We start from the raw sequence: 27,176 nt of genomic DNA on the forward strand, positions 1-27,176 counted from the left end.
CACAGTTTAAAGGTAAATGACTACATAATCATAAGTTACATCAAACAAAAAATAAGACAATTGTATCTTCAATGCAAATTATCAAGCTAAATGAAAAATATTCCATCAAACTACACAACTCGAGATTTAATATATCTTAATTTCAAAAGCAAAAATGCTACTTTTGAATGCAATAACTGTGATGGCAGGGAAGTGAACAAACACATTTTTAACCACGGAGGAGCTATACGTCTTCTGCCTGGATGCACAACCCCAAGGTATACATACAAACAGCAAGAACAGGATGCTCCAACAAGCACTTCTATCAATAATGGGATAAAATTTCTCAACTATGAGAATTTCTGCTCACAGGGAGTAGACCTGCCTTACAAGAAACTGTGACAAATAGCATGGGTTTGTTGCTTAGATTATTATGTGACTGTTTACTAAACAGAAAACATATGAAAAGATGAAACTTAGATTTCTCTCCTTTCACATGCACGTGTTTGAGATTTCTCAGCTAACAAAGATAATGAAACAACAGCACATTTAGTACTATCTAGGAAAGAAAAACCTATCCCATGCTCATCCTGGAAAAGAAAAAAAAACAACTGTAAAAACCCTATATAGTCTGGTATGATATATTAAGTCCTTTCATGTAACCCCAGTGTCACAAATACGAACATCTAGGACATCACCTGTTTGTTATCAAGCTGTTTGTAAAATGTTTATTGAGTATTCTCCTTTTTAACACATTTCTAAACATAATTAGCTCCAAAGGTAAACAGTAGATCAGTATAAAATTTTCATTATATATTGTCAACTCTTATTACTATGAACTGCAGCCTATTATAATTTATTTTTTTTTTCCACATGGCAGGCAATATCCAGTCCATACTTAAATAAAGTACTTGGAGATCACTCCAGACATTACCTGCCTTGAAATACCAAAGAGAAAAAGGAAAAAGATTTTAAGTGTCAACTGTACCCTTTTTTCCACTATGCAATAACATACTCATTCATATTTGCACTTTTTTTAATACTGGAAGAACTTTAAGTTGTAGATTACATGAAAACATGTTTTAGAGTATCTATTCAGGAAAACATTTGAACAGTCATCAGCTAATCTCTGAAGAAACTATATGATTATGCAATATCGCACTTCATTAGGCAGCACATATTTAACATACACATTGCTGTACCAAATAAACTCCTCTATATTATTTCTAATTGCATGAATGTAGGAAAAATTATAGTTTAAGGCTTAGAGGTTATTTTAAGGTATTTGATGACTGACTTTCCCTAGATCAATCTTCAGTCAAGTTCAGACTGTTGCTTTCCTTTGCTATGCCATCAATACAGTTTCCAAAAGCAGCCAGTGAAATTTACTAACCTACCAATGAAATCAGGTTACTTAAACCTTTTCAGATAACAGACAGCTTCCCAGCTGAGAAATACCTTACTTTTGCTATACCACATTAATTTTCCTAAGTACCTTACCTTTGCAAGAGAAATGATTGCGTACAACGCTCTTTAAAGGTTTATAGACAAAAAGTTAAGTAACCTGACTTATTCAGTTGTTCTCAGTGATGAATTTTAAATAGCTGTGTAGGTATACTAATTTAAATTAGGCACACATTACTATTAAGATGGATCATTTCTCAGTGTTGTCCATCTTACTCTATCCTCATGCACATTCTTCCTCCTGCCAATAAAGCATTTTGTTATTTTACAAACCCAATGCTTTGCAAGCTGGCTGCAACTGCTACATTTAAAACTGTGATCAGTAATTCGGTTTGCTAATTTTGAGTATTTGTTCTGACAGAAACCACCTTTCCAAATTTCAAAATACTAGAAATCATCAATCTGTGAATAGTTACTACTATCTGCAACAAACTAAATAAAGAATAATAAAAAAAAAATAGTCATTCAAACACTGTGGCCTACACCACAATGAGTTTTCACAAACATTAACATTACTTTTGCAAGAAACATTGAAAAACTCGTTTTTAAGCCAAAATTCACAATCAGCAGGTCATGACCAATAATCTGTCTGAAAAAAACCTCAACATCTTTGTTTTGCAAGATCTTTTGTAACTCCTCTTCAGGTACTGGAAACTGGTCAGTGAGCGCAGGCTATCAGCATGAGAAGTGACCAACCAACCCAGTATCCTGCAGCCTTTCAAAAATATTAAACACTGAGCAGGTGGTACAGCAGGTCATCTAAATGCTTCCTCCAAGAAACATCTTTGAGTCTTCCTGAAACTATCTGGCCATTTAAAAGTTTATTTTTCTGTTCTGTTAAAAATAAGAGAGTTCCCTATCCTGGAACTATCTATCCATACTACCAGGTTGGTATTGTTCACACTGCAGTCCAGCGGAATGAGGGAGACACGCAGACATTCCTGCCCTAGCCTTACAGTGGGTAAGCTGAGCATGAGCTCCACTTGAGCATCAACCCAGTCTGGCAGGGGAATATGGCATCCTTCACCGAGGTACCTGCTAATGCAGCCGCACAAACATTTCCGCACATGAAGCATGTTTAAAGCTAGCCTAGTTGTGCCTAGCACAACTATCATCAACGTAATGCCAGCATGCTCTAACGCTGGAACTCAAATACTAAATTTACATACTACACCTTTTAGACTAAATTTCTGTTAACACACATATGTATAGACTAGATTAAATTCTGGAATTTTTCTGAATATGTACACTATGAACATTAAAAATGCTAATAGTGGGTTACTGCACTGAATCAAAACATCCATTTGTGGAAGATACGGCTGAGAAAAGTTTCAATCATCAGTTCCAACTTCTCTAAGCTTTTTTTGGTCATTTTGTCAGCCAAATCTTTAGTACAAACTATTACCTCTTAACACACAGCCATGAAACAGAAGAAACACCTGTCACCAAAACACAAAATTGTTCTAGAATTAATTCTTGACATATCACGTTGACTGCTTTCAATTGAAAATAGGGAGGCAACCAAATTTTTCTAACACTTAAATTATGATGAATTGTTTCTGGTCTTGACATACTGAATTAGTAAATAGTTGTGTAAGTTTTAAAGTATCCTCAGCATCCCAGAGGCCTGATGTCACCACACATGAATGACCCAGTTTTCTTCTGAAATCTCTTTTCACCTGCCTAGGTTCCCATGATCACAAGGATTGTTATCACTACCTCTCTATATCACCCTTGGCACTATCCTCCTCCATCCAAAAAGCTGTAATGCCCGGAATACATTATGTTAACATATTTATGGAGTTGTTAACTTTATATTAAAGTTTAGACTGTGTTTTCTGGTACTGCAGCCTTATGCATTGCCACTAACCCCTCAGACCACACAGGATCACACTACTTCATCCCATCAACCCAGGAACCATACCAGGAAATTAAGCAAAGCCCTATTCAATATTAGGAAGCAGTGACTTCACAAGGATTTCTACAAAATCATCTACTCTGTGCAGAAGCCGCCAATAAAAAGCAAGGTCTATTTAATGCCACAGAACAAACAGTAAATAAAAGTTGTACAAAGTGGCAGAAAACTAGTTCTGACCATTTGTTTCCTTTGTGTAATTAATAAATGACTGTTCAACTACCTAGTACTGGATAAGTAATTATACTTATACAAGGTTACAACGTACACTTATACAGTTTCCCAGAATTTGTTTATTTATGAAGGCTTGGTCCTACATATCAGGCCATTCTTCTCTAGGCCTTCCCAAATTTGCATATGTTTTTAGAAGTGCCACATGAATTTTAAGCTTTGACTTCTCTAACCTTTCTCTCACCCAAACAAACTGATAGACTCCTTAAGAATTTTGTCTCTAAAGTATACTGCCTCTTATCAAAACCTCAAAACAATATTGGTCCCTTAGACAATACATGCCTACGTACAAAAATCCTAAAGCATGCAATTAACTGTTCACAGCTTGTTAAATAAAATTTAGCTTTTAGCACATGATCTTTTGATTTTAATACTATTCTCTCTGATGTTGCTTCTCTTTCAGTCATGCAGGAAGACCAGTGAGAAGATACAGCTAATGTGCTTCTAACGTGCAGGGAATACTAGACCTCAATCTCCTCCAGGTCCAAATGTGCAATTAGATCTCAAGTGCTTCAGACAGATTAGGATAAAACTGGAAATATTGGTTTAGGCTCAATTAATATAAAAATGGCAGGTGAGAAAGAAACAAGCAAAAAAAGACCCTAATGATTACCTGCATGTTCACACTACTGAGACAGAAAGCTCACACTGCCAGGCAACTTAATCTCTTAATTTCTACATTTAGTTTTGCCCTGAATTGATGACCAAATGAAAGCAGTGATTAAGACTGTATTCAAATACCACTGTAAGAAAGAATTATTGCAGTGGATTTTCTTACAATATATTAGTTCACAACTGTTTCACATAGAGTTGCAATCACCGTAGTATTAAGTTGGCTACACCCAAGATTTGAAAGATGAAGCAAATGGGGCATTGCCACCAATAAATTTAAAAACGCATTGTGGTTTCAGTGTTTGAAGCTTGTTTTTCCATTAGTTCTGTTAACCTCCCCCTCATCCTCAAAATGGGAGTCAAAGGTGTTGGCCTTCATTTCTGATTTCTTAAGCAGTAACTGTCTCTCTCGCCTTCCCTCTGCCAAAAGTAAACTAGAGTTCCTGACTTCACCCAAACAAATAAAACAAAGGCTGTGCAATAACAGCTATATATTAGCTATAATATAGCTCTAATATCATTATAAGGTGCACAAGAGCCAGACACCAACTTTCCTGTCACTACCTAGTAGACTAGAAAAACTACCTTTTGGACTGTGGGTCTGTCCACGGACAAGTCAAAGGAGAAATACCTGATCTGGAAGCAAGCTACTGACAGTCCTTTTGTTTTTTTCATAATGTGAGTCAACTGTCTCTTCTAGCAAGTTCTTACTCATTACAAGGAAAATTCTGGATATAATTTATACTTCAGGCTACTCAGAAAAATAATTCCTGTCCTTATCATAAAGGCAGCACACATTTTAATAATTATCAAGCACAGACAAGCATAAAGCATATCCAGAACTGTTAGCCAAATATGACCAAACATTAGAGTTCAAGGGTTTTACGTAACACCACCAGCTATTGCTAAGACCAAAAAAACCACCTCCCAAAAACCCCACAACACAGTAAGAATGTCTGTTGAGGAACACGCATTTATACAGAGGAACCAATTTTGAATATTCAAGTGCTGTATCAACTCTAACTTAGCACTTTATCTGGTTGTCAGCTGCTGAAGGAGCAGAGGAGTTGCAGAAATTCATTTTCTAACTCACCTTTCCATAACCTGCACTCTTGCAGGCCCTTATTCAATTCCACTGCTTTATCACCTATCACGTCTTTAAAAGGCAACTTTCCTCCCTAAAGCGTACATCTGGATTGGTATGTGGAAAGCAGTTAATTACCGTGCAAGCATCCATGTCTGATATTGCCTTCTCCAGTAAAAACAAACATAACAGCTGCTTCTTTTTATGGTTTGATATTGCCTGTTTCCTAAATACTCTGCTTTTGTTTCCCTCAGAGGGGAGTTCAGCTTTTCACAGAGCTTTGAAAACATACCACCTTGGTTCCTACAACTGTCTACACATTTTATTTTCTGTAAAATTCATAAGAGTGTCTTGAATGTGTTTTAAAATTATGAATTCATGCATGTATCTTTGTAATAAATTAGTATACACATTACTGTACTATTTTGTTCAGGAAGTATCAGATTAAACATACTGAAAACAAAAAGTGTGCAGTAAATTGCACACTTCTCCAAAAGTTGTAAACACTTTCTGTACAGAAATGTATTTCTGATTGCCAAACTGGGCAAAACCAAATTAGTTTAAAACCACTATATACTACAGATGAGCACTAACTGTATGTTCACATACATGTATTTTTTCCATAAATGGTTTGGTATTAATGGTAACAAGCTATTGATATCAGCATGTACAAAGAGCACGTACAGCATATATGTTACCCAACAATGGCACTAGCTTACGCGATCCTTTTTCCAAATGCTAAATATTTGTGTATCCTGCCAATCAACAATACAGAGCTTTCCATGAACTGTAGAATGATGTAAACTATTTGGAGCAGAGTGATTCAAGAAAACAGAAAAGGATACATTGCAAAAGCCAAGACAAGCAGACACCACACTATGCTGATATTCATTTCTTGTGAAGGCTTCACAATACTGTAATAGGCTTCTGTCACCACATACACAACTGTAGCTGCAACAGTGAAATCCACCAACCACTGATATTCCGGAAAATAATGCAATGCTGAAAAATACAAGTTTATAAATGTTAAAGGTGTTATATTTTAAGGCAGTTACTGACATACATAGAGTGCAGTGACAATTTAAAAATGTTTTCAATTAACTGAGGTCTAAGTAGACCCAGATCATTCAAGTAAAGAGCAACAACAGCAAAAAAGCCACATTTTTTTCCACTCAACAGCCTGAACTTCACTCTTCGGTTCTGTTATTCAATACTTAATTACTAGTCAAATGTATAAGGCTACGAGATTTTACTATTTTATCATCTCAGCTTTTATACATTAACATCTTCAATTCAAAATTAATTTAGATTTCAACATCATGACAGAAAATTCTCCAGTTGTGTCTAGCTCCAATCCCAGGTAAGAGGTTTTTTTGACTCTCTGTTAAATACTAAAAGCTCACTGGCAGTTATTTACAATACCACATATAATCACTTCCTCTTTTTCTTTAAAAAAAAAAAAATCTAAGATACTGATGGTTTGTTCTTCCAGATTTATTCATATCTTGTGTACAGCAATAAATCATTGTGTAAATTCCACTGTAAAAATTCTGGGGATCATACTGTGTTGCATGCAGGCTAGGTGATTTACAAAGAGAGAGCTCCCATAGGTGCTGGGAACTGCAAAGAACAATTTGTGACAGTGAAATGCAGCCTGTCCCTCCCAAATACCTTCCCTACATCTACACGGTTAAAAAGTCACAAAATATTATTGAGCATTTGTCAGTTGACTACAAGCTACCTGATGTCAAACACATGAAATCAGCCAAAGTCAGGTATTTCCAAGTCCTATACTTATTTTGAAATAACTATCTGATTAGATTTTGAAATAACTATCTGGTTAGATTCAACAAAAGTTTGTATAGATAACTTCCTAAAGACAGTTAATCCCTACACTGTATCAGGATCTATAAATACTCAGGGAGACAGTTAAATGCTATCATTTCAAGCAAATAACCGTAATTGAAACCTGTGAATCTTTGTTTATATAGTTGCCAGCTTCAAAAAACTCTGCATTTCTGTGAACGGTATTTTCTACACTGTCTCCGATAATTTAAGCTGAGAAATCTCCTGCATAGGACTATGCTTCCTTTCTTTCTATATTTATGCATAGAATACATGCATATAAAAATGTAGATAGGAAGAAAATACATATCATACATACATCCATATCCGTACATGAGTTTTCTGTAACAGAATGACTGGTTATGATTAAGGAATCAAAAATGACCATTTAAAAAAATAGCAACTTCCAAAACACTTAATGCTGCTTATTTCTCTGCTGTCACTTTCAGTTTCTAAGCATTTTACCCCACTGTTTCAGATGTGTGGTTGAAAGGTCTAGGTTTCAATGCTACAGCACATTTCCTATGTTAGGTGAGCAGGAAGTGTATGTTTCAACATCTGCCAATTGTAATTTTCTTGTACAGAGCTATGATCTCCATCTCAAATAGACTATAATGTGATCCTTTTGGTGTTGTCTCACATTGCTATGGACGCCTAATACAATAACAGACGCGCCTTATGCTGGATTTCACCTACTCGTCCTTTTCCATAACACTGCTATTAAGACATCACCCATGGAACAGCAAAGGAGACAGCCTTAATTCCTGCCTTCTCATTTAAGTTTATTATCAGTTGTACTTCTATTCATTCATTGTCTATAAAAAAAGATATTCCAGCATTCATCACAAATAAACACTTGATGGAAAGAATCAGGATATATTTGAAATTATATATTATCGTCTGCATCGACTTATTCTTACCGATAGTGTCCCTTTCAGTCACAGATTTTGTTTCCAGATGAAGATCGATGTCTTTTGGAATGGTTAGGGGTTTGTTTTCAATATGACCATTATATTTTCTGTAAAAATAAATAAATAAATAGATAATACACATGTGGATATGATAAAATAAACATTTAGTGTATAATGGCATTTCAAATTTAAGAAAAGTGCAGACCACTTTTTTGCCAAATGCAAATATTTTTATCTAGCTAGCTAAAAGCATTAATTCAAGTTAAAATATTGAGAAACCAGGTATATCAATGATTCCTCGCTTTATCTGGCAAGGCTCTGACATACTACTGTGGTATGGGTTTAAACTGCTTCTATATGCTGCATCCTGAGCATATTTTAGTGCAAGATCCAGTGGCCAGTATTTACTTCAGCCCACTGATTGTTCAGGGAGCTACAGGGTGTTCTAGTAAGTTCCTACATTCTCAAACGGTTAGTGATACGAGTGCACCTACAGTGCAGAATATGCCCACCCTACTATACAGATACCCTGAAGAAAATCAAAGCTAAACTGAGAATTTTTAATTGAGGTCTAGACCAGGATGCTGAAAGGCCGGAATGTTAAAGTCTTCGGATTGAAAGTAAACAAACAAGACAGACAGACTTGGCAGTGTTAATTTATTGAATGTTCACTGGAAATAACAACAAGCTGTAATCTATCTCAGAAGATAGTTGATAAGGAAAAAGTAAAAAAAAAAAATTTCCCAAAAAAGATTATGCCTTTTTGTCACAACACGGTGCTTAGCAAGTACATCGCATGAGCTGCACTAACTTAGATCTTTGAAACATCCATCCTACTAGCCATCGAGCAAAGACATTTTTAAGATAGTTTTCTAATCTAAAAGGGCATGTGTAGAAATACTGCTGGCTTCTTTCAATTCATATTCCGCTCATGAAAATAAGCAAAAAAAAAAATTTATTGCAGTATTACTAGCAATCCTAGAGATCCAGTACATCTTGAAAAGAAATAATCCATCGTGCTCTCTTTGGGGAGTTAGACAAGGCTAAGTACATTGCGATACAGCACCAGGGTTCAAAGCTGTGTTCCAGGTTTTAGCCATCACTGCAGAGCATGACAGCAATACACAGGGGCTTCATAAAGAGTAACACGCAGATTCATTTGCCCCTCTCATACAGGTGGCTACTTGCTTATAGAAATGGAAGGAATAAGGCAACCAAAGGTTGACCCTCACACTGCTAAACGCCTGCTGGCTTCCAGCATTAAGCAACTTGAGGATAATCGGAGCGAGGGGTTGCGTCTTCTGAAACCATCATTTTTCAAACATTACATGAATTTGCCTAATCCCTTTCTGAACCAGTCTGAAATTTGTTGAGCTGCGTAGTGTCTTGTGGCACCAAGTTCCACAATGTGTGTCACAAATTGAGAAGTCCTTAAATCTACTCTACTAATGTCATTTGGTGCCTCCTTGTATAACACAGTAGTAAGTTTACTACTGCCTATCCAGCCTCTGTGCACACTGGATACGTACCTGTTGCAAAACCCTCCCTCAGCCAGTTCCCAGACTAGCAAGTCTTACGCTTCTCTTCCTTGTGTAGAAGCCTTTCTTCTAGCCACCACTGCGCTCCTTTTACAGTTCTACTGAATCATATTTGAAATATGGTATAAACAAAGTATGTCTTATATGTATAATATGAAGTTAGACTATGTTTTCCAAATTGTTGGTTAGAACTAACAGATCTTTAAGGAATCATTTTTCACAGCACAGATACATGTAAAGACCATAAAAAAATGACATATTTAAAGGCGTATTTTCATCTGGAGCTCTGAAACTATACCAACATCATGATCTTCACTTTCCTGAAAAATAAGCCACACTACTAGACTTTAAATTGAAGAAAACAGGATGCTCTTAAAAGAACCTGAACAAAGTCAAGTTACATGAAATTGTGCTGAGAGATTACCATTACTAACCAGAGTAAAATTTACCTCATCACTATTTAAAAAAAAAAATCATTACAGCAAATCAGAAAATGTTTTGTTAGGTTAAAAAAAAAAAATCAAAACCAAAACTTAAAAACCCTAGAAGGAAACAGTAAACTCTGCCACATTTTGGAACAGCACCTCCAAAATTAGAAAAGGAGAGGTGGATTTTTGTCCTGGTTTCGGCTGGGATAGAGTTGATTTCCTTCCTAGTGGCTGGTATAGTGCTGTGTTTTGGGTTTTAGTATGAGAATAATGTCGATAACACACTGATGGTTTAGTTGTTGCTGAGCGGTGCTTACACCAGTCAAGGACTTTTCAGCTCCCCATGCTCTGCCAGGTGCAGGAGAAGCTGGGAGGGGGCACAGCCGGGACAGCTGACCCCAGCTGGCCAAAGGGCTATTCCATACCATATGGCCTCATGGGCAGTATATAAAGCTGGGGAAGAAGACGGAAGGGGGGGACATTTGGAGTGATGGCGTTTGTCTTCCCAAGTCACCATTAGGCGTGCTGGAGCCCTGCTTTCCTGGAGATGGCTGAACACCTGCCTGCCCATGGGAAGCAGTGAAGGAATTCCTTGCTTCGCTTTGCTCGCGTGGGTGGCTTTTGCTTTCCCTATTAAACTGTCCTTATCTCAACCCACGAGTGTTCTCACTTTTACTCTTCTGAGTCTCTTCCCCATCCGACTGCAGTGGGGGTGGGGGGGTAGTGAGCGAGCGGCTACGTGGTGCTTAGTTGCCGTCTGGGGCTAAACCACAACAATTTTCCATAGAAAGACAAGCTATTAGGACATAAGCATTAAAAAGAAATTCAATCAATCATGAACTTATTTTTAAGGAATTATGTCCTCTCAGCTAATGTGTGAAATGAGAATACAAGCAAAAAATATTAATAAATATTATCTTTTTCAGGAGATATTAATTCTTAGTATCATCCAAAGCACAAGAATTTTAATGGACAAACTGAAAACTGAGGATAGAAATCTAAAGCATTAGTCAAAAAATTCAGGTGCTCAAGTCTAAACAAGAAGTCCCAAACACTGCTATCTGCAAGCTTCTGTGTGCTTCCCTGCCCCCAGTTGTACTCTTGATGTTCTCCTACTGCACACACCCAAGAGTACCATCATCTTGAGTGAGAGGAGCATTTTGATAACTGAAGACATTTCGGCTCAAAATTGGGTGTTCCTGCACTTTACTTATCCTGGGGGACCCATAATCCAAGAGATACCGTCAGAACATACCCAGGATCATTGACAGCTTTAATTCACAGTAATTCATAGTAGCTATGGACCTTTCCATTAGCCTAACGATTTAATATAACGCAAACGATTCTGAAATAGAAAATCTGCCTAATATTCATGTGCTATTATAACCTGTAGCATAATATACTGAAGTGTAATACGCATTGAATAAAATGGACAAGTTCACACTATAGCTGTTTCTAAGGCTCATTTTCAAGCAAGTTCCTGGGACGTCCTTCCACCATTTCCCTTTTAACTAGTTCATATTGGAAAAGTATTTAAGCAAAGAGCAGGTACTACATTTTACAAGACTATGGGCTTGACATAGCAAATTCTTTATCTTGAAAAGACATGGGGAGAATCAAAAAGATGCGTCTTTATTTCTCCTACACCATCTGTTTCGCATCTCCTTGGCTCAAAGGAGTGCTGCATTCTGTTTTATGCAACCTAAAACAGCACATCCAAATCAACTCAATAGGAACAACTCCTACTTTAAACTACGGTTCTTGTCCAACAGCAGCCGGTTCTTTAGAGGACACAGAGATATGTTTATTGACTAAAAAGTAAGTGTATTATTCGTTCTGTTGTTACAACAGCAAAGCAAAGAAAGCATCATTTAAGCCTCCACATTACCATCCTGGTGTCTCTGAAGTTTCACATCCCCCTGTGATTAACATTTACTCTAGTAAAAACAACTACCTACAACTATTACAATTTACATGTTAATACAGTAAGATAATTATATCAATCTTATAGCCAAATCACACCAACAAAATTTGACTGCACAGACATGAAAACATAGCATCACATTTGAAACATTAAACCTAGAAGTTTAGTAACTGAAAAAGGACTTAATGCATATGTAGGTGACTTGTGATACAGGTTCCTACTAAAATTCACAGTAAATTTTCCGAAGGTTACAAAATTTAAGCTTGTATGTCAGTACACATTAACAAGCCATGCTTCCACTCAGCTGAGAACATGTAATTGCTCTGGTGAAAGTGAGAACACACATGTTTTGGATGGCAAAAGACTGGCAAGGCTGAGGAAAGGCAATAAGAGCAATGTACAATTATTATTTGGCAATGTGATCATGTTACTCTGTTTAAGGCTCCTATGGGTGGACTTAAAGTTATAGTTACATAATTAAAGTTAATTTTATATATGAATAAATATTACTGGTTAAATGGACAGTTATAAATTGTAACGCTACTCACAATTATTTTGCCTCAATTTGTTACAGAAAACTGTTAGATAAAATGAGTTTCTGAATTTGAAAGATTATTGCAACAAACATGTGAAATTAAAGTTATTTAATATTAAAGGAACAACTTAATTCTTTACCCCAAAGTGTGGGGTGCTAAGGTTAGCAAATAAGGTTGCTAACCATGTAGCTTAAGAACTACAAAACAGAAGAAAAATGACATTACAACGAACAGATTATACGTGCAGTTTGTGGATTATAAAAGAGATCATACTGGAATAAAAGAAAAAGTACTAAAGGAAAGCTCCTATGTCACCAAAAAGAAAGCCAGAGGGGTTGGTTTGTTTTAAACACAGCCAATTCAGAAATCTTGCATCAACATAGCAGCTCCACCACCTCAAGATGTCTTGGTTGTTGCTACAGTTGTAATTCTGGAAAGCTGTTCCAGAACTTCATGCCTGAACGTCAGGAATCTATTTCCACCTCAAGCTGATAGACAGCTATCCCATCCCTCTCAGTTGTCTTTTGCTAGGTTAAACAAGCCAAGCTCTTTTAGCCTCCTCTCGTAAGACAGACTTGCTGTCTCCTGGGATGATCCTAGCAGCCCTCTGTTCACCTGCTCATGTACAAACTCATTTTTCTTGAACATGAGTGATCAGAACTGTACACAGTAATCCAGATAAAGTTCTACACTGGTGCCTTGTCCAAGGGGATTAATATTTCCCTATCTCTGCTACTACAAATACCTCACCTAATACATCCTAGGAGCACATTTACCTTTTTCACAGCTGTGTAAGAGCGGTGACTCATAGTAATCCTATGTTGAGCTACTATACTCAAATCTTTCTTCCCTTGCTTCAAGATGAAGAGCTTCAATCCTATAGAAGATTTGCTTTCCTAAGTTTCCATCCAAATAAATACATTCACTAAAAAAAACTCCTTGCCACCAAATTAGCAATTTCACAGACCAATTTTGTGGACTGGAAATCATCCAGTCCTGCACAATTTGGGCATATTCAACTCTCTGTTAAACTGAAAGAACACACTTCAGTACAGAGTTGTGAAAATTAATGTAAGCAGGGCAGTCATATGCAACTAACAGTTTTCAACTCACACAAAAACAAAAGTTGGCTGGCAAAGTTATTATATGGGTTATGCTGGGGGGGGGGGGGGGGAAGGAAAAATCTTAAAACAAGTATTTACCTATCTTTTTTGCTCTTCCCTCTTTGTTTCCCTGCAAGAATCCGTAGTTCTTCTTCAGTAGGATGCTGATACCACCGTAAACTAAAGAAAAAGAAAATCTCAAGTAAAACAGTATCAGTATTAGCAATTTAGTGGGTTTTTTTAAAAAAACCTACATATCAACACAGATCTATATGCATATTAAAAACACTGGCCATTTGCAACACCTAAGCAAAGGAATTGCTCACACTTCAGAAGAGAGAGTCACCCTGCATGGGTGGAAAACATACTCATTTTCTCTTAGAGAATTTTCTAAAATTTTCTAGAAATTTTTTATTTCTAGAACTATTTTCTAAGAATTTCTAAAATTTCTAATTTTCTAAAATTAATTTCTAATTTTATCTTAGAAGACCTGGATAGGCTGGAAGAGTGGGCTAACAAGAACCTTATGAAGTTCAGCAAGGACAAGTGTAGGGTCTTGCACCTGGGAAAACATAATCCAGGAGGGCAGCACAGGCTGGGATCCACTCAGCTGGGGAGCAGCTCTGTGGAAAGGGACCTGGGGGTCCTGGTGGACAACAAGCTCAAGATGAGTGAACCGTGTGCTGCTGTGGCAAAGAAAGCCAACAGGATGCTGGGTGCATCAACAAGGGCATCACCAGCAGAGATAAAGAAGTCATTATCCCACTCTACTCAGCTCTTGTCAGGCCACACTTGGAATATTGTGTTCTGTTTTGGTCCCTGCTACGCAAAAAAGATGTGGACAGGATGGAGAGGGTCCAAAGAAGGGCCACAAAGATGATCAAAGGACTGGGAAGCCTGCCATATGTGGAAAGGCTGGGAGAACTGGGTTTGTTCAGTCTTGAGAAAAGAAGGCTTAGGGGAGACCTTATCACCACGTTCCAGTATTTGAAGGGTGGCTACAAAGAAGATGAAGACTCCCTTTTTACAAGAAGTCACATGGAAAAGACGAGGGGTAATGGGTACAAGCTAATCCTGGGGAGATTCCAATTGGGCACAAGAGGAAAATTTTTCACAGTGAGAACAATCAGCCATTGGAATAATCTCCCCAGGGAAGTGGTGGATTCCCCAACATGGGACATTTTTAAGATCCGGCCAGACAGGGTGCTGGGCCGTCTTGTCTAGACCATGCTTTTGCCAAGAAAGGTTGGACCAGATGAACCTTGAGGTCCCTTCCAACCTGGTATTCTATGATTCTATGAAAATACCCTTGTGTGAAAGTACCAACCCTGCCTGAACTGAACAACCACAGCTAAACTTCAGTTCTCTTCAGCATATGAGATGCTTATACATAATTAGAAGCTTTGCCGCTTTGTCATTCAAGTGAAAAGCCTTCACTTCTCGAAACACCAAATTTTCAAGTTATCACCAAATACAGCAAACAAGGTTGTACCAATACTGGAAAAAGTTCACTAGAATAATTATACTAGTACAATTACCCATCATATTCTAAACAATTTTATAAAGTATAATTACGCATCTCAAAAAAACAGTAATTTTCCAGAATCCGGAATAGCTATTATCAAATAACCATTACCAGTCTTTTTTCTTAGGCAGAGGAGATCATAACATCAATATTCCGTTCCTAAACACCTCCTCAGTGATATCGTCACCTCCTACTGGAAAAAGTGCTATTAAAAAAAAAAAATCACTAATTTACATGTAGCTGAGCTGCAAGTTTTTCAACTTTCACAAATCAATGCACCATCCATTGCTCATTTATTTAAAAGGTAAGTAGTGGCAAGGAAATTCTGAAGAGGAAAAACAGAGATGGTTAAGTCTCTAAGATGGTACATTTTACCTTAATCTCTAAGCATGTCAAGAAACTTAGTAGCTGAAACAAGGCCTTTTCCACATTCAACAAGGGAAGGCTGCTGTCCAGATCCAGGAAAGATGTCGCTCTGATCTCCATTCTGAAATGCTGAGGCAAAGGAGCCCAAGTATTAACAGGAACAGACTTAGGAAATTTATCTGTATTTATGTGGAAGTACTTTTCTGGAGTAGGAGGCCACTAACTGTTGACACCGGTTAACACAAATTAGAAAGCAACACAGTTGCTTTCTAGAAATTCTTAGAAAATTAGAGAACTAAGAGAAAAGAACTTCAGTACCAACCAATAATACATCACAGAGATCCAAACCATTGCACGCTGCAAATTGCCCTTGAAGGAATTCACTGCCAGTTCAAAAACTGAAAATGGCAACTACTACAGACTTTGCACAAACAAGGAGTTTTGGGGGGGAGAAGAGGGACTGAATTTTGTTTGTGGTTTTTTTGATGCATCAGTAAGAGTGAAAGTTACTTCATTATTTTTATCATGTGTGTTCCCAGCTGAAAAATTTGGTGTTTGCAAGCTTTGCTGCGAAAGAGACTTTGTTAAGACTGAGAATCACACAGAAACCAGAGCATCTACCTTTTCATCCAAGAAGACAAACTACATTGGAGATGCTAACTTCTTCCTATCTTTCACACGACCTAGAGAAAGTGGGGGAAAGCAGAGAGTCTTCTGCTTTGTCATTCACCATCTCCCAGATCTGAACTTGGCATGCTGAGAATACCACAAGTAGTTCTCTAATGATGAAAACCACCTGTGTTGGAAGCTAATTTTTCACAATCTTCCCTGCACAGATAGAGAAACAGTACCTATTACAGTAGAATAGACAAAATTCTTGTTCTCTGTAACATGCTAACACAAATCAAACACTTAAACCACAATTTGCTCTTAATTACACAACAGAATTATGTTGCAAGTGATTCACAATTACAACTAATAGGATACAAGAGTTTGGGGATTTTTTAGTTGTTAAACCCTACACATCTTCCATTTAAAATCTCAAAACCAAGAGATCTGAACAAACATTTTCATAAAGGTAGAACTAAAAAAAAAAAAAAGTAGTTCGTATCTGCTTTAGTTTATATATGTTTAAAACTTAAGATCCCACGACTGATTACTCTGTAGCTTTGACATATCCAAGTTAGTCTGAATAGCAACAGCAGCACAGATATGCCCCAGTTAATTTGAATGAAGGTCATTAATGAATGCACAACAAAACATCCGTTTTGTCCTGTCTTCCTGAAGTGGCCTGAAAATAGAACATAGCTGAGCAACTTAAAAGCAACATTGTGGTAGGGAATGTTTTATTAGTTAAAAATGCAAAGGCCTATGCAGATACTTAGCTGCCAATTCATTGACTTCAATAAATACGAATATTCAAATTCTGTTCAAGCTCCGAAAAGAGCATTGACTGAAAAAGTTTGTATTTGTTTACAAATTTGAGTAAATAGTTTTTCAACAGTCAATGATAGCTGTTCATTCTGTAAATGAATATCTTATGTCTACCCATTCTAACAATTCTTTTAAATTTTGAAGTGTCTATGTTTCCTTTTAATGGACTTTGAATGTACACATACAGGCATGTTGAAGCCAACTGGCCACTTAAGAGTTTCTGGCTTGTCTGGTAACGTGTTTATCCTCCCTCTCATTTGGCAAAGGCTATCCGTAGACATTTCAGACTACCTTGCTTAGAAAAGTCTCCCAACCCTTTGGAAGAAAAACACTTAAGCCAAATAACTTCAAAACCAGTTTTGGGAACCAAAGACTAGTTGAAGTATATTGACAAAGGAAAGGAGGATCAGGTGGTAACTTTTCCTAGGAAAGCTGGACTGCTTAAGAATGTGTCTGCCTGTGCCTGTATACTTAGGTGCGTATAAAACCCTCTACAACCCCTCCCACACAGGTCTGTCAAAGAAAACTCTGCTGGCAAATAGACAGCACTAAAGAAAATGGGTTAACATAAAAGATAGTTTGTCAGCTAAACTAAGAAGAGAACTGTTTTTCTTTCTGTCATTAAAATTCAGATCCTTGTTGCAGTGAAGCTTCTGAATTGTTTTTATTTCTGGAACACAGAATTATTTCTGGCTCTTTACATAACTCTTGTATTCAGGACATTATTCACAATGACTGAAATTACAATGCACTAAAATAGTTACCAGATAAATAGAAGAACACTGAAAAGCAACAATGAGATTTTCAAGGCTACTAAGATGAAAGGCAATAATAAGACTCCCATTGACTTCAGTGGGAGCAGAATTCCATAACCACAAGTGCAGAAATCCTGCTTTATGTACTTATCAATCTGCAGGTGTGCAAAGATAAAAGGAGAAAAGGATTATGAAAAATATTTGAACAGCAAACCTCTCCCTATCATTGGCACAAGGCATGCCTTAGAACAAGGATACAGAAAGTGAAAGCTTCACAAGAATGAAGAACATGGGCATACTATCAAGCAATTCTTTAAAAAGAGCAATTAAATACTTAAATTTTGAAATAAAAATTTAAATAAATCTTTTAAATTGGACATTAAAAGTAGGAAATTTCATTTGAATAATTGCTGATAAAAACCACTATGGTAGTAACACACCTTAAAAATAAATGGTATGTAATTTCATATTCATTAATGTAACAGTCTTTTTAGAGCACAAAAAAGTGATCAATACCCTGCATATGTGGTCAACAACGAAACTTCACACAACAATTAAGAGTGATTCCTGTTCATATTACTCACCTGACAATTACTGTTTTCCATTATACCTAACCAGTGATACCTAACACGCAACTAAACAACATTTAGAGTCATTTTTCATTAGCAACTCTTTGGGTGATGAAAAGCAGAAAACAAAAAAGAAAAAAGTTGGTAATTCTGAGGTGCAGAGGAAAAAAGGCAATGGAAAATTGTATGAGACTGGTTAAGACTCCTATGGAGCACATTATTATTCAAGGATACCCCTTCAGAAATCAGGGAGTAGAGATTTGGTATTCTCAAAAATTTAACAATTACAAAAGACAGCACACTACCTTCTAATCATACAAAGTATTTTTCTTCCCAAATGAAAAAACACAGTGTCTATGATTCTTTTAATATTTAAGACACTGATTTATATTCAAAACAGCTGCTGGTTTTTGTTGTTATGACGGATACAGCCACACAGGGAATGCTCCCCTTGCAACTCATTATGTCTGTTTGATCTATTGTTATGAGGAAGTAGTGTATTGAAATTTATACTAATCCTGTCCTATGAAGTATTAAAAAAAAATAGAATTTTTGATAAATACCTAAGCACTCTTTATATGCAAGGCTAATCAGCAGGTGGATTATCAAGAACACTGAGGAAGTATAGAGAAAAAAACCCTTCCATTCTTCAGTGTCTTGTATTCAGCATGTAGCTTGTGCCTTTAATAATAAAAGAGCTGGACAACCGCTAACTTTAATACAATTAATAGCAACAAACAAGTCTGTTCTTTTACAGCAACACTGTTTTTATACCTTGAGCCTGCAAGTCAGGTGTCACAATGCTACGGTAATAAATTTAAGAACAGCAGATTAATTACTTTTCAAGAAAACAACCTAAATTAGTATGTTTTACTGTTACTACTCTAATGCATAATTGCATTACCATATTCACACACAGTATAGCAACTGTTTCTTATCTTACCTGCCACTACAGAGAAGCCAACGAGCAAGAGAGTAGTGAGGTATGATCTTCTGTATGACACTAGCCATTACCATGGTAACCACCAACTGTACTCCTATCACACCCTGTAGAGGAATAAGTTAATAACAAGTCAATATGTGTTTTAGAAAAGTGCTGAAGTACCTTTAAAAAAAAAGATTAAAAAATTAAAAACACCTTGTATGGTAGGGATAACATTTTTTTGTTCTTTTTAAACTAGAGGGGGAAAAAAAACATACCGTATCAGTTTTCAAGAAATGCCCTGGAACTTGCTATAGTCAGCTACATGCTTCATTGAAGGGAAAAGGCATTGCCAGGTCACGAGGCCAGTAACGCATGTCCCCTGTTTCACAGACTGTAAGGCCACATGTGGACGTGGCATTTCACAAGACATTATACCTTAAAATTACATCACTAATTACAACCTTGTTTTTTGTGTTCTCTTCAGTTCTGACACGATTTAACAGCTGACACCACACAAACCCACCAGAATTAACAATAATTGACAACATCCACGTCCTGAAATTTCAGCCTTTGGTTAGGGCAGAGCATTTGTTCCTCGCTGAACTGCAGGCACAGGTGGGGAAGGGAGGGGAGGGCACACAGGAATCAACACAGCTTCACTTTGACGTCCAGCTCCCGATCAGCATTTGGCACATCAGCAGAGCCAGCGTCAATCTCATTCCTGGTCACTCAGCAAGCTTTAATTCTGACTGTTGGTTGTTGTGTTGGTTTTTTTTAAATAAAGCAACTTTAAACTTCTAAAGCTAAATAACAATGAGTGAAATGTTGCATCGTATTACTTTTATCCTGTACATGAAATTCTATCAGCTAATACTAGCACCACATTAAAAACCAGTGTGAAGCATGAACACCATATTTCATCTATTTACATGCAAGATTATCATGCTTAAAACATCACAAGCAATAGTAAAAAGTATCAAACAGATATGCAAGGGAAATTTACAAAAACATGCAAGTGAAAAGACACTAAGAATCAACCAATTAAGCTATTTCTGCTGTTTTAAACTGTTTTTCAGAATACTTTTCATGGAAAGGAATACAGGCACTTTTTCAATCAGCACACAAAATGCTACATTGAGCAGTGACATATAAAAGTTCATACTCACTTTCATTCTTAGATATCAACTTTTGGATATTGCTATTTACTAACAATATTTTGAAGATAAAATATTTCCATCTATAGTTGTAGAAATTGGGAATTACACTTCACTAGCTTTGTAATAATGCAATGTGCTATAGAAGGTCAGGAGGCAAAAGTATTTCTACATATGGAAGCAGTACACAATTAACCATCAGCAAATAAAATATAGATTAGCTAATACACTTCAGAAACATTTTCTCCAAAATTCCCCAAAGGAAGAAGTACGATTCATCCCTCAAGAACACCTCACTATCAGCACAGCACGCACTACTGCCAGTGTTCCAACACATCTTCTCCCACCTAGCGTACCTGTTCTCTTGGAGGAAATTTAACCACATGTTATTTTTACCAGAAGTTTCTCTCAATGTAAAGATAATCTGGGAAAGGAAAGAGCAATTCTTACAGAATGGTGAAACAGCTGAGGCTGGAAGGGACCTCTGGAAATCAGCCAGACCAAGCTCCCCTGCTAAGAACAAGGTCAACTAGAGCAGGTTGCTCAGAGCCATGTGTTCGGTCAGGTTTTGAACATCTCCAAGGACGGAGACTCCACAACCTCTCTGGGCAACTTGTGCCAGTGTTTGACCGTTCTCACCTTAAATAGTTTTTTCTTGCTTATGTTTAAATGGAATATTCTGTGTTGTGCCCACTGCCTCTTGTTCTTTCACTGGGCACCACTGGGAAAAGTCTCACTCCACCTTCCTTATTCCTCCCCATTTAGACACATGGGTAAGACGCCTCCTGACCCTTCTCTAGGCTCAACAGTCCCAGCTCTCTCCACCTCTCATATGACAGATGGTCCAGTCTCTTCACCATCTTTGAGGCCCTGAGCTGGACTCTCTCCAGTAAGCCCATGTCTCTCTTTTACTGGGGAACCCAAAACCAGATGCAGCACCCCAGTGTCTCACCAGTGCTGAGCAGAGGTGAGCACCTTTGTCAACCTGCTGGTGATTCTCAGCATAAGGCAGCCCAGGGTGCTGTTGGCCGCCTTTGCCACAAGGGCTCACTGCTGGCTTATGGTCAACTTAACAATCTCCAGGACCCCCAGGTTCTTTTCTGCCAAACTGTTTTCCAGGTGGACAGCCCCCAGCATGCACTGGTGCCTGGGCTTATTCCTCCTCAGGAATATTGGCATCTCCCTTTGCTGAGTAGCATGAGAATCCTGTTGACCCATTTCTCCAGCCTGTAGAGGTCCCTCCAAATGGCAACACAACTACCTGACGTAGCCGCCACTCCAAGTTTTGCACCACCTGCAAACTTGCTGAGGGTGCACTCTCTTCTATTTTCCGGGTCATTAATGAAGATGCTAAATAACACTGGCACCAGTATCAACCCCTGGGGCACATCACTAGTGACCAGCCTTCAGCTGGACTTTGCACAACACTTGAGCTCAGCATCTCAGCCAGTTTTTAGTCCACCTCGCTGCTCACTTATCTAGTCCATATTTCATCAGTTCATCTACGAGGATGTTACGGCAGACAGTGCTGAAAACCTTGCTAAAGTGAAAATAAACAGTATCTACTACCTTGTCCACCAAGCTAGTCATTCCATTGTAGAATGCCATCAAGTTGGTCAAGCATGACTTTCCCTTTATAAAACCAAGCTGACTGCTCCCCAAACCCTTTTGTCTTTAATAAGTTTGGGGTTAGTTTCCAGGGTTATTTGCTTTACTACCTCCTCAGGGATCAAGGGGAGGCTGACCAGCCTGTAGTTCCCATATTCTCACTTCTTGAAGACAGAAGTAACACCTGACTTCTGAAGTCCTCAGCAATCTCCCCTGATTGCCATGACCTTTCAAAGATAGAGTGAGGGTGGCCAAAGAGAGTGACCTCACAACAACACTGGCCTGATGGGTGCATCCCATGAGGACCCATGGACTTGTGTATCTACAATTTGTTTAAATGTTCCCTAACACGATAGTCTTCCATGGAGGGTAAGCCTTCATTGCTCCAGACTCTTCTACTGGTCTGAGGAGCCTGGAATTTCTGAAGACAAACTTAATCACTGAAGACCAAGGTAAAGGCAGCATTAGTATCTCGGTCTTTCCTACGTCCTTTGCCATCAAGTCTCCTGCCGCAGTCAGCAGCACGCCCACGTTTTCCATCATAATACATTTGCTGTTGATATACTTGTAGAAGGTCTTTCTTGTTACCATTCATGTTCTGCGTCAAACACAATCCCAAGTGGGCTTTGGTTTTCCTTACCCTACCCCTGCATGCTGTCGTGGTTTAACCCCAGCTGGCAACCAAGCACCACACAGTCACTCGCTCACTCCTCGCTGTGGGATGGGGGAGAGAATAGGGGGGAAAAAAAAAAAGTAAAACCTGTGGGCTGAGATAAAGACAGTTTAGTTTAATAGGACAGCAAAGGAAAAGAAAAATAATAATAATAATGATAAGAGAATGTACAAAACAAGTGATGCACAATGCAGTTGCTCACCACCCGCTGACCAAGCAGCCCAGCCGCTCCCCAAGCAGCGATCGCTGCTCCCCGGCCAATTCCCCCCAGTTTCTATACTGCCCATGATCGTTGTCTATGGGTCTATGACTGCCCACAACAGCCCTTTGGCCAGTTTGGATCAACTATCTTGGCTGGGTCCCCTCCCAGCTTCTTGTGCACCAGGCAGAGCATGGGGAGCTGAAAAGTCCTTGACTAGCGTAAGCACTACTTAGCAACAACTAAAACATCAGTGTGCTGTCAACCTTATTCTCGTACTAAATCCAAAACAAAGCACTGTACCAGCTACTAGAAGAAAATTAACTCTATCCCAGCTGAAACCAGGACACATGCTCAGACAGTTTCTCCGCATTTCTCCTGGGTGACCTGACCCTGCTTCCACCACTCGCATACTTCCTTCCTATGTCTGAGCTTAGTCATGAGCTGTGTTCATCCATGTACATCAGGATGGATTGTCCTTGAGCTTGGAGGAGGTGATCCTTGAAAGTCAACCAGCTTTCCCAGACCCCCCTTCTCCTCAAGATCATATCCCATAGGATTCTTCCAAGCTGAGACCTGATCAGGCCAAAGTCTGCTCTCCTGAAGTCTAGGATTGTGAACCTGCTACTTGCCTCGTTTCCTTCTCTCAGGATCCTGAACTCTACCATCTGATGGCCACTGCAGCAAAGGCTGCACGACCGTCACATCACCAACCAGTTCTTCCTTGTTTGCAAGTATGAGGGGTCCAGCACAGCACCTCTCCTCATCAGCTCCTCAATCACCTGTGTTAGGAAACTGCCATCAAAGCACACAAAAAAATCTTCCAGATTGCCTGTGCCCTGCTGTCTTGTCTCTTCAGAAGATATTGGGGTAGCTGAAGTACCCTATGGGACCAGCACCTGGAAACCTGAGGATTCTTCCCATTGTCTAAAGAAGGCCTTATCTTCTACTTCTTCATGATTAAGGCTATCTACAGCAGACACCTCCAACAACATCACCCATGTTGCTCTGCCCTCTAGTCCTTACCCATAAGCTCTCAAATGGTTCACTATTCATCCCATGGCAGACCTCCATGCATCCCTGCTGCTCTTTCACTTAAGAGCAAGTCCCCCTCTTCACTACCCCAGCCAGTCCTTCTAAAGGGCCTGCATCCATCCATGGCAGCACTCCAATCATATGAGCTATCCCAGAATCACAAAATCGTATAGGTTGGAAAAGACCTTTAAGATCATCGAGTCCAACCATAAGTCCCATGGCATCTTTGTTATCCCAATGAAATCACAGCTCTGCAACTTCACACGGCCCCCTACTTTCCCATTTGCTCCCCATGCTGCATGCATTAGCGTACAGGCAGGTCAGAGATGCACTCAGATGTATCAGTTTCCCAGAAGAGGTTTAAAAGCTTCTCCTCCTCAACACTGGCCTCATTATCTGTGTACACCTATTTCCTTGTTTGTGTTTATGTACTTGTGTGGGCCCCCTTCTGCTCTGTTTAGTTGTTTTCAAGGACTCCTCTCCACACCACCCTGCACCCTTTGCTTACCAATCCAGTCCATCACTTTTTCTTCTTGATCTGTCAGTCATCACCTCCCTCTTCTCTCAGTCATAGCCTAAAGCTTTCCATACCAGTTTGGCCAGCCTGTTGGCAAAGATGCTTTTGCCCCACTTGGTCAGGTGGATGCTGTCCCTTTCTAACAGTCCTCAAACCTCAGAGAGGGTCCTGTGGTCATACAAGTCAAGTCCCTGCTATCAATACCCACTATGCAACCACTATGCAACACTATGCAACTGTTAACCTACAGGATCCACCACTCTTCATCAGCCTTCCTCCTCCTCACCAGCAGCAATATCTTCTTTGGTCTTAAATACTGCACTCAGGAAAGTTCTCTTTCTCCCTTCAATGCTTTTTTTTTTTTTTTCATTTAAATAAATCAGAAATTGTGTCAATACTGCTTTTATGAAAAATTACAGGCAGATGAAATGTTATAGGTGATGTCCAGTATCCTCCTTAATAAAACATGACTGAGGGAGATTAAGATAGCATAAATTACCTTTCAGCATTTGTAAACACTTTCAATATGTTAACATACATCTCACAACAAACTGCCAAGTATCACTTAGAAGTACTTGTTACTTTATAACTTGAAATAACACCTTTGGTTTGTTGGGGGGTTTTTTTGTTGTGTTTTTTGGGTTTGTTTTTGTTTTTTTTTAAGATATCATTAAGTTTCTTTACTACTCAAGCCTCTCTTTGCTAACCCCTCCTCCCTCCTTGAAATTTCTACTGCTCCTTTACATTGCTGCCATCAATTTTCTGAGGTACCTCAACAAGTAAGACCTCACTTTTGCTTATGCTCCGTGTCACCAAGACCAGGGATCAAGATCAGGATTGAAAGCTGTATGATGTATTATTTTAAACACTCTACCTTTGTTGGCGATTCTTTGCATCTTGGAGTCCCGTGCATAAGAATACTCAAACCAATTCCCTAGCTAAGGGGAAGTGTACTTAAAATGAAAGGAAGTGTTATTAAAACAAGCTGCCTCCATAATGTATTTGATATATTCAAATTACTAAATTGCTCAGGACATATATACTCTTTGTTTACAGAACAGACCATGAATTTTAAAATCAAATATTTATTCTGACCACCTCATGATAACGCTAGTCACTTCCACCCAATGTAAGAGAGAAACCATTGCCCCTCCATCTAGCCTGCTAACCAAGTCACGATCCTCAGAGTTCACTATCTCAGCGTAAAGTTACATTAACATTTCCCTAGAATCAATTTTTATACACAATATTTTTTATACATGATAGCAGGTCCACTAGCTGAGCTAAAATACTTAAAATTCAACAGACTGTTGAAAAGTGCACCTACAGAAACCTATTTCCTTACTCAAGTGAAGGCGGCAAGTTGTAACTGAACCCATTAGGATCATTTCGTCTTAAGACACTGAATGTCTCTGCATCCTTTCCACCCCCTTTCAGCAGAAATTCACCATACTCACTCCCATAAAGTTACTCCTGCATTTCTTAAAAATAGAAATACCTACAAAAAAGTATTTCAGCTTACAACTGAAAACAACCTAGCAAATTTTAAGCTATTAAAAAAATGTAAAAAAATAAAAATAAAAAAAACAACAATGATATCCCTAATTTTAATTTTAAATGTGACTTTGTGGTGGAAATATCCTTCTGGTATTTTTCTACAAGCAATTAAAAAAAATGGATATACCCACTCACTTGATCAGGGTATTTTTCTCTTGATTCCTGAAGGTTAGTAATCAGCCACGAGCAACATGTTAACAGAGTAAACCTGTCACATGAAATTAAAAAATTCCACTGCATTAATCTTCTTGCAATCAGCCAAGAACATATGGCACAGGAAGAGAGTAGGTGACATGTCCACTCAAAATAACATGCTATGTGCAAAGCACAACATTTTACCAACTCTACTCTTTTACCTGTACGTGGTTACACACGACTTTATTAATACACTCTGGAAAAATCTACAACATCCTCATATTACAACACTAGAACACACTTTTTTTCCCCCACACAAAACCACAAAATACAGGGTTCATTCCAATTCAGGCTCTGCCTAGATCAAGTCTCCCACATACTTTTAGTCTTCCCATTACCACTAATTTCAGTTTAAATTCAAAACCACCCATTTCAGGAACATGAATGAAGATTAGGTGTTCGTTCCCTCCAATATCTTATATCCTCTACTTGCCATACACTAAATTAGAGAACGCAGAGTTTAGAATTTAGCCAGAAATCCACAACCTAAACAAAAAGTATAGCCCTCCTTAATAGAGTATGATACATGTTTGAGGGAGAAGATGCTCAAGGGCAAAGTCCACAATCACATGGGGGTTTTGAGGGCCTCTGGTGAACAAAACCTGGAACCCATGAACCCATGTGATCTGTGATAAAGTAACTGAGCACACAATCATTGACAGGCTTGACTCCAAAGTAATAGAAGTGTTACTCACCTCTTAGAGATGAGGAACTGCTGCACAGATTAAATAAAGTGTCTGCAGTTACAGAACAGTTTGTAGAAAATGACATTATTTGAATCCATTTCATAAGACCTTCGGCACTCTCTAATTCCACATACATCCATGTCCCTATCATGCTTCAGCTTCACAGCTTGGAATTTGAAATCCAAACGCAAGACACTGGAGAGAGAATCAGTATCTCGCTGGTCAGAGACATTTCTGTCAATCTGTATAACGCCGAGAAGCACGCAGCCCAAAGAAAAGACAACTACGTAAGACAGTTGAGTCAGTTTCTCTGCAAAACAGAGGCTGGCAAGCAACTTTGTGGTCAAAGATGAGACTGAAATAGTACAACCACATAGGGACTACACTGTCCAATAAACTGCAATCTGG

The 27,176-nt window shown here is 38.4% G+C and overlaps 1 protein-coding gene across 2 annotated transcripts in view; it reads right to left on the reverse strand.

The window, feature by feature from the left end:
- Positions 1-27,176, reverse strand: part of TMEM161B (transmembrane protein 161B) — a 49,856-nt gene that overhangs the window by 17,951 nt on the left and 4,729 nt on the right. For both annotated transcript variants that reach the window (XM_075526780.1, XM_075526779.1), the window contains exons 2-5: positions 19,163-19,266; positions 13,670-13,750; positions 8,051-8,148; positions 6,131-6,287 (exon numbers count right to left, since the gene is read on the reverse strand). In XM_075526780.1, the coding sequence (XP_075382895.1) occupies positions 6,131-6,287; positions 8,051-8,148; positions 13,670-13,750; positions 19,163-19,266 (440 nt within the window). The remainder of the gene's footprint in view (positions 1-6,130; positions 6,288-8,050; positions 8,149-13,669; positions 13,751-19,162; positions 19,267-27,176) is intronic.

This window comes from Mycteria americana, chromosome Z (assembly GCF_035582795.1).
Source record: "Mycteria americana isolate JAX WOST 10 ecotype Jacksonville Zoo and Gardens chromosome Z, USCA_MyAme_1.0, whole genome shotgun sequence".
NCBI lineage: Eukaryota > Metazoa > Chordata > Aves > Ciconiiformes > Ciconiidae > Mycteria > Mycteria americana.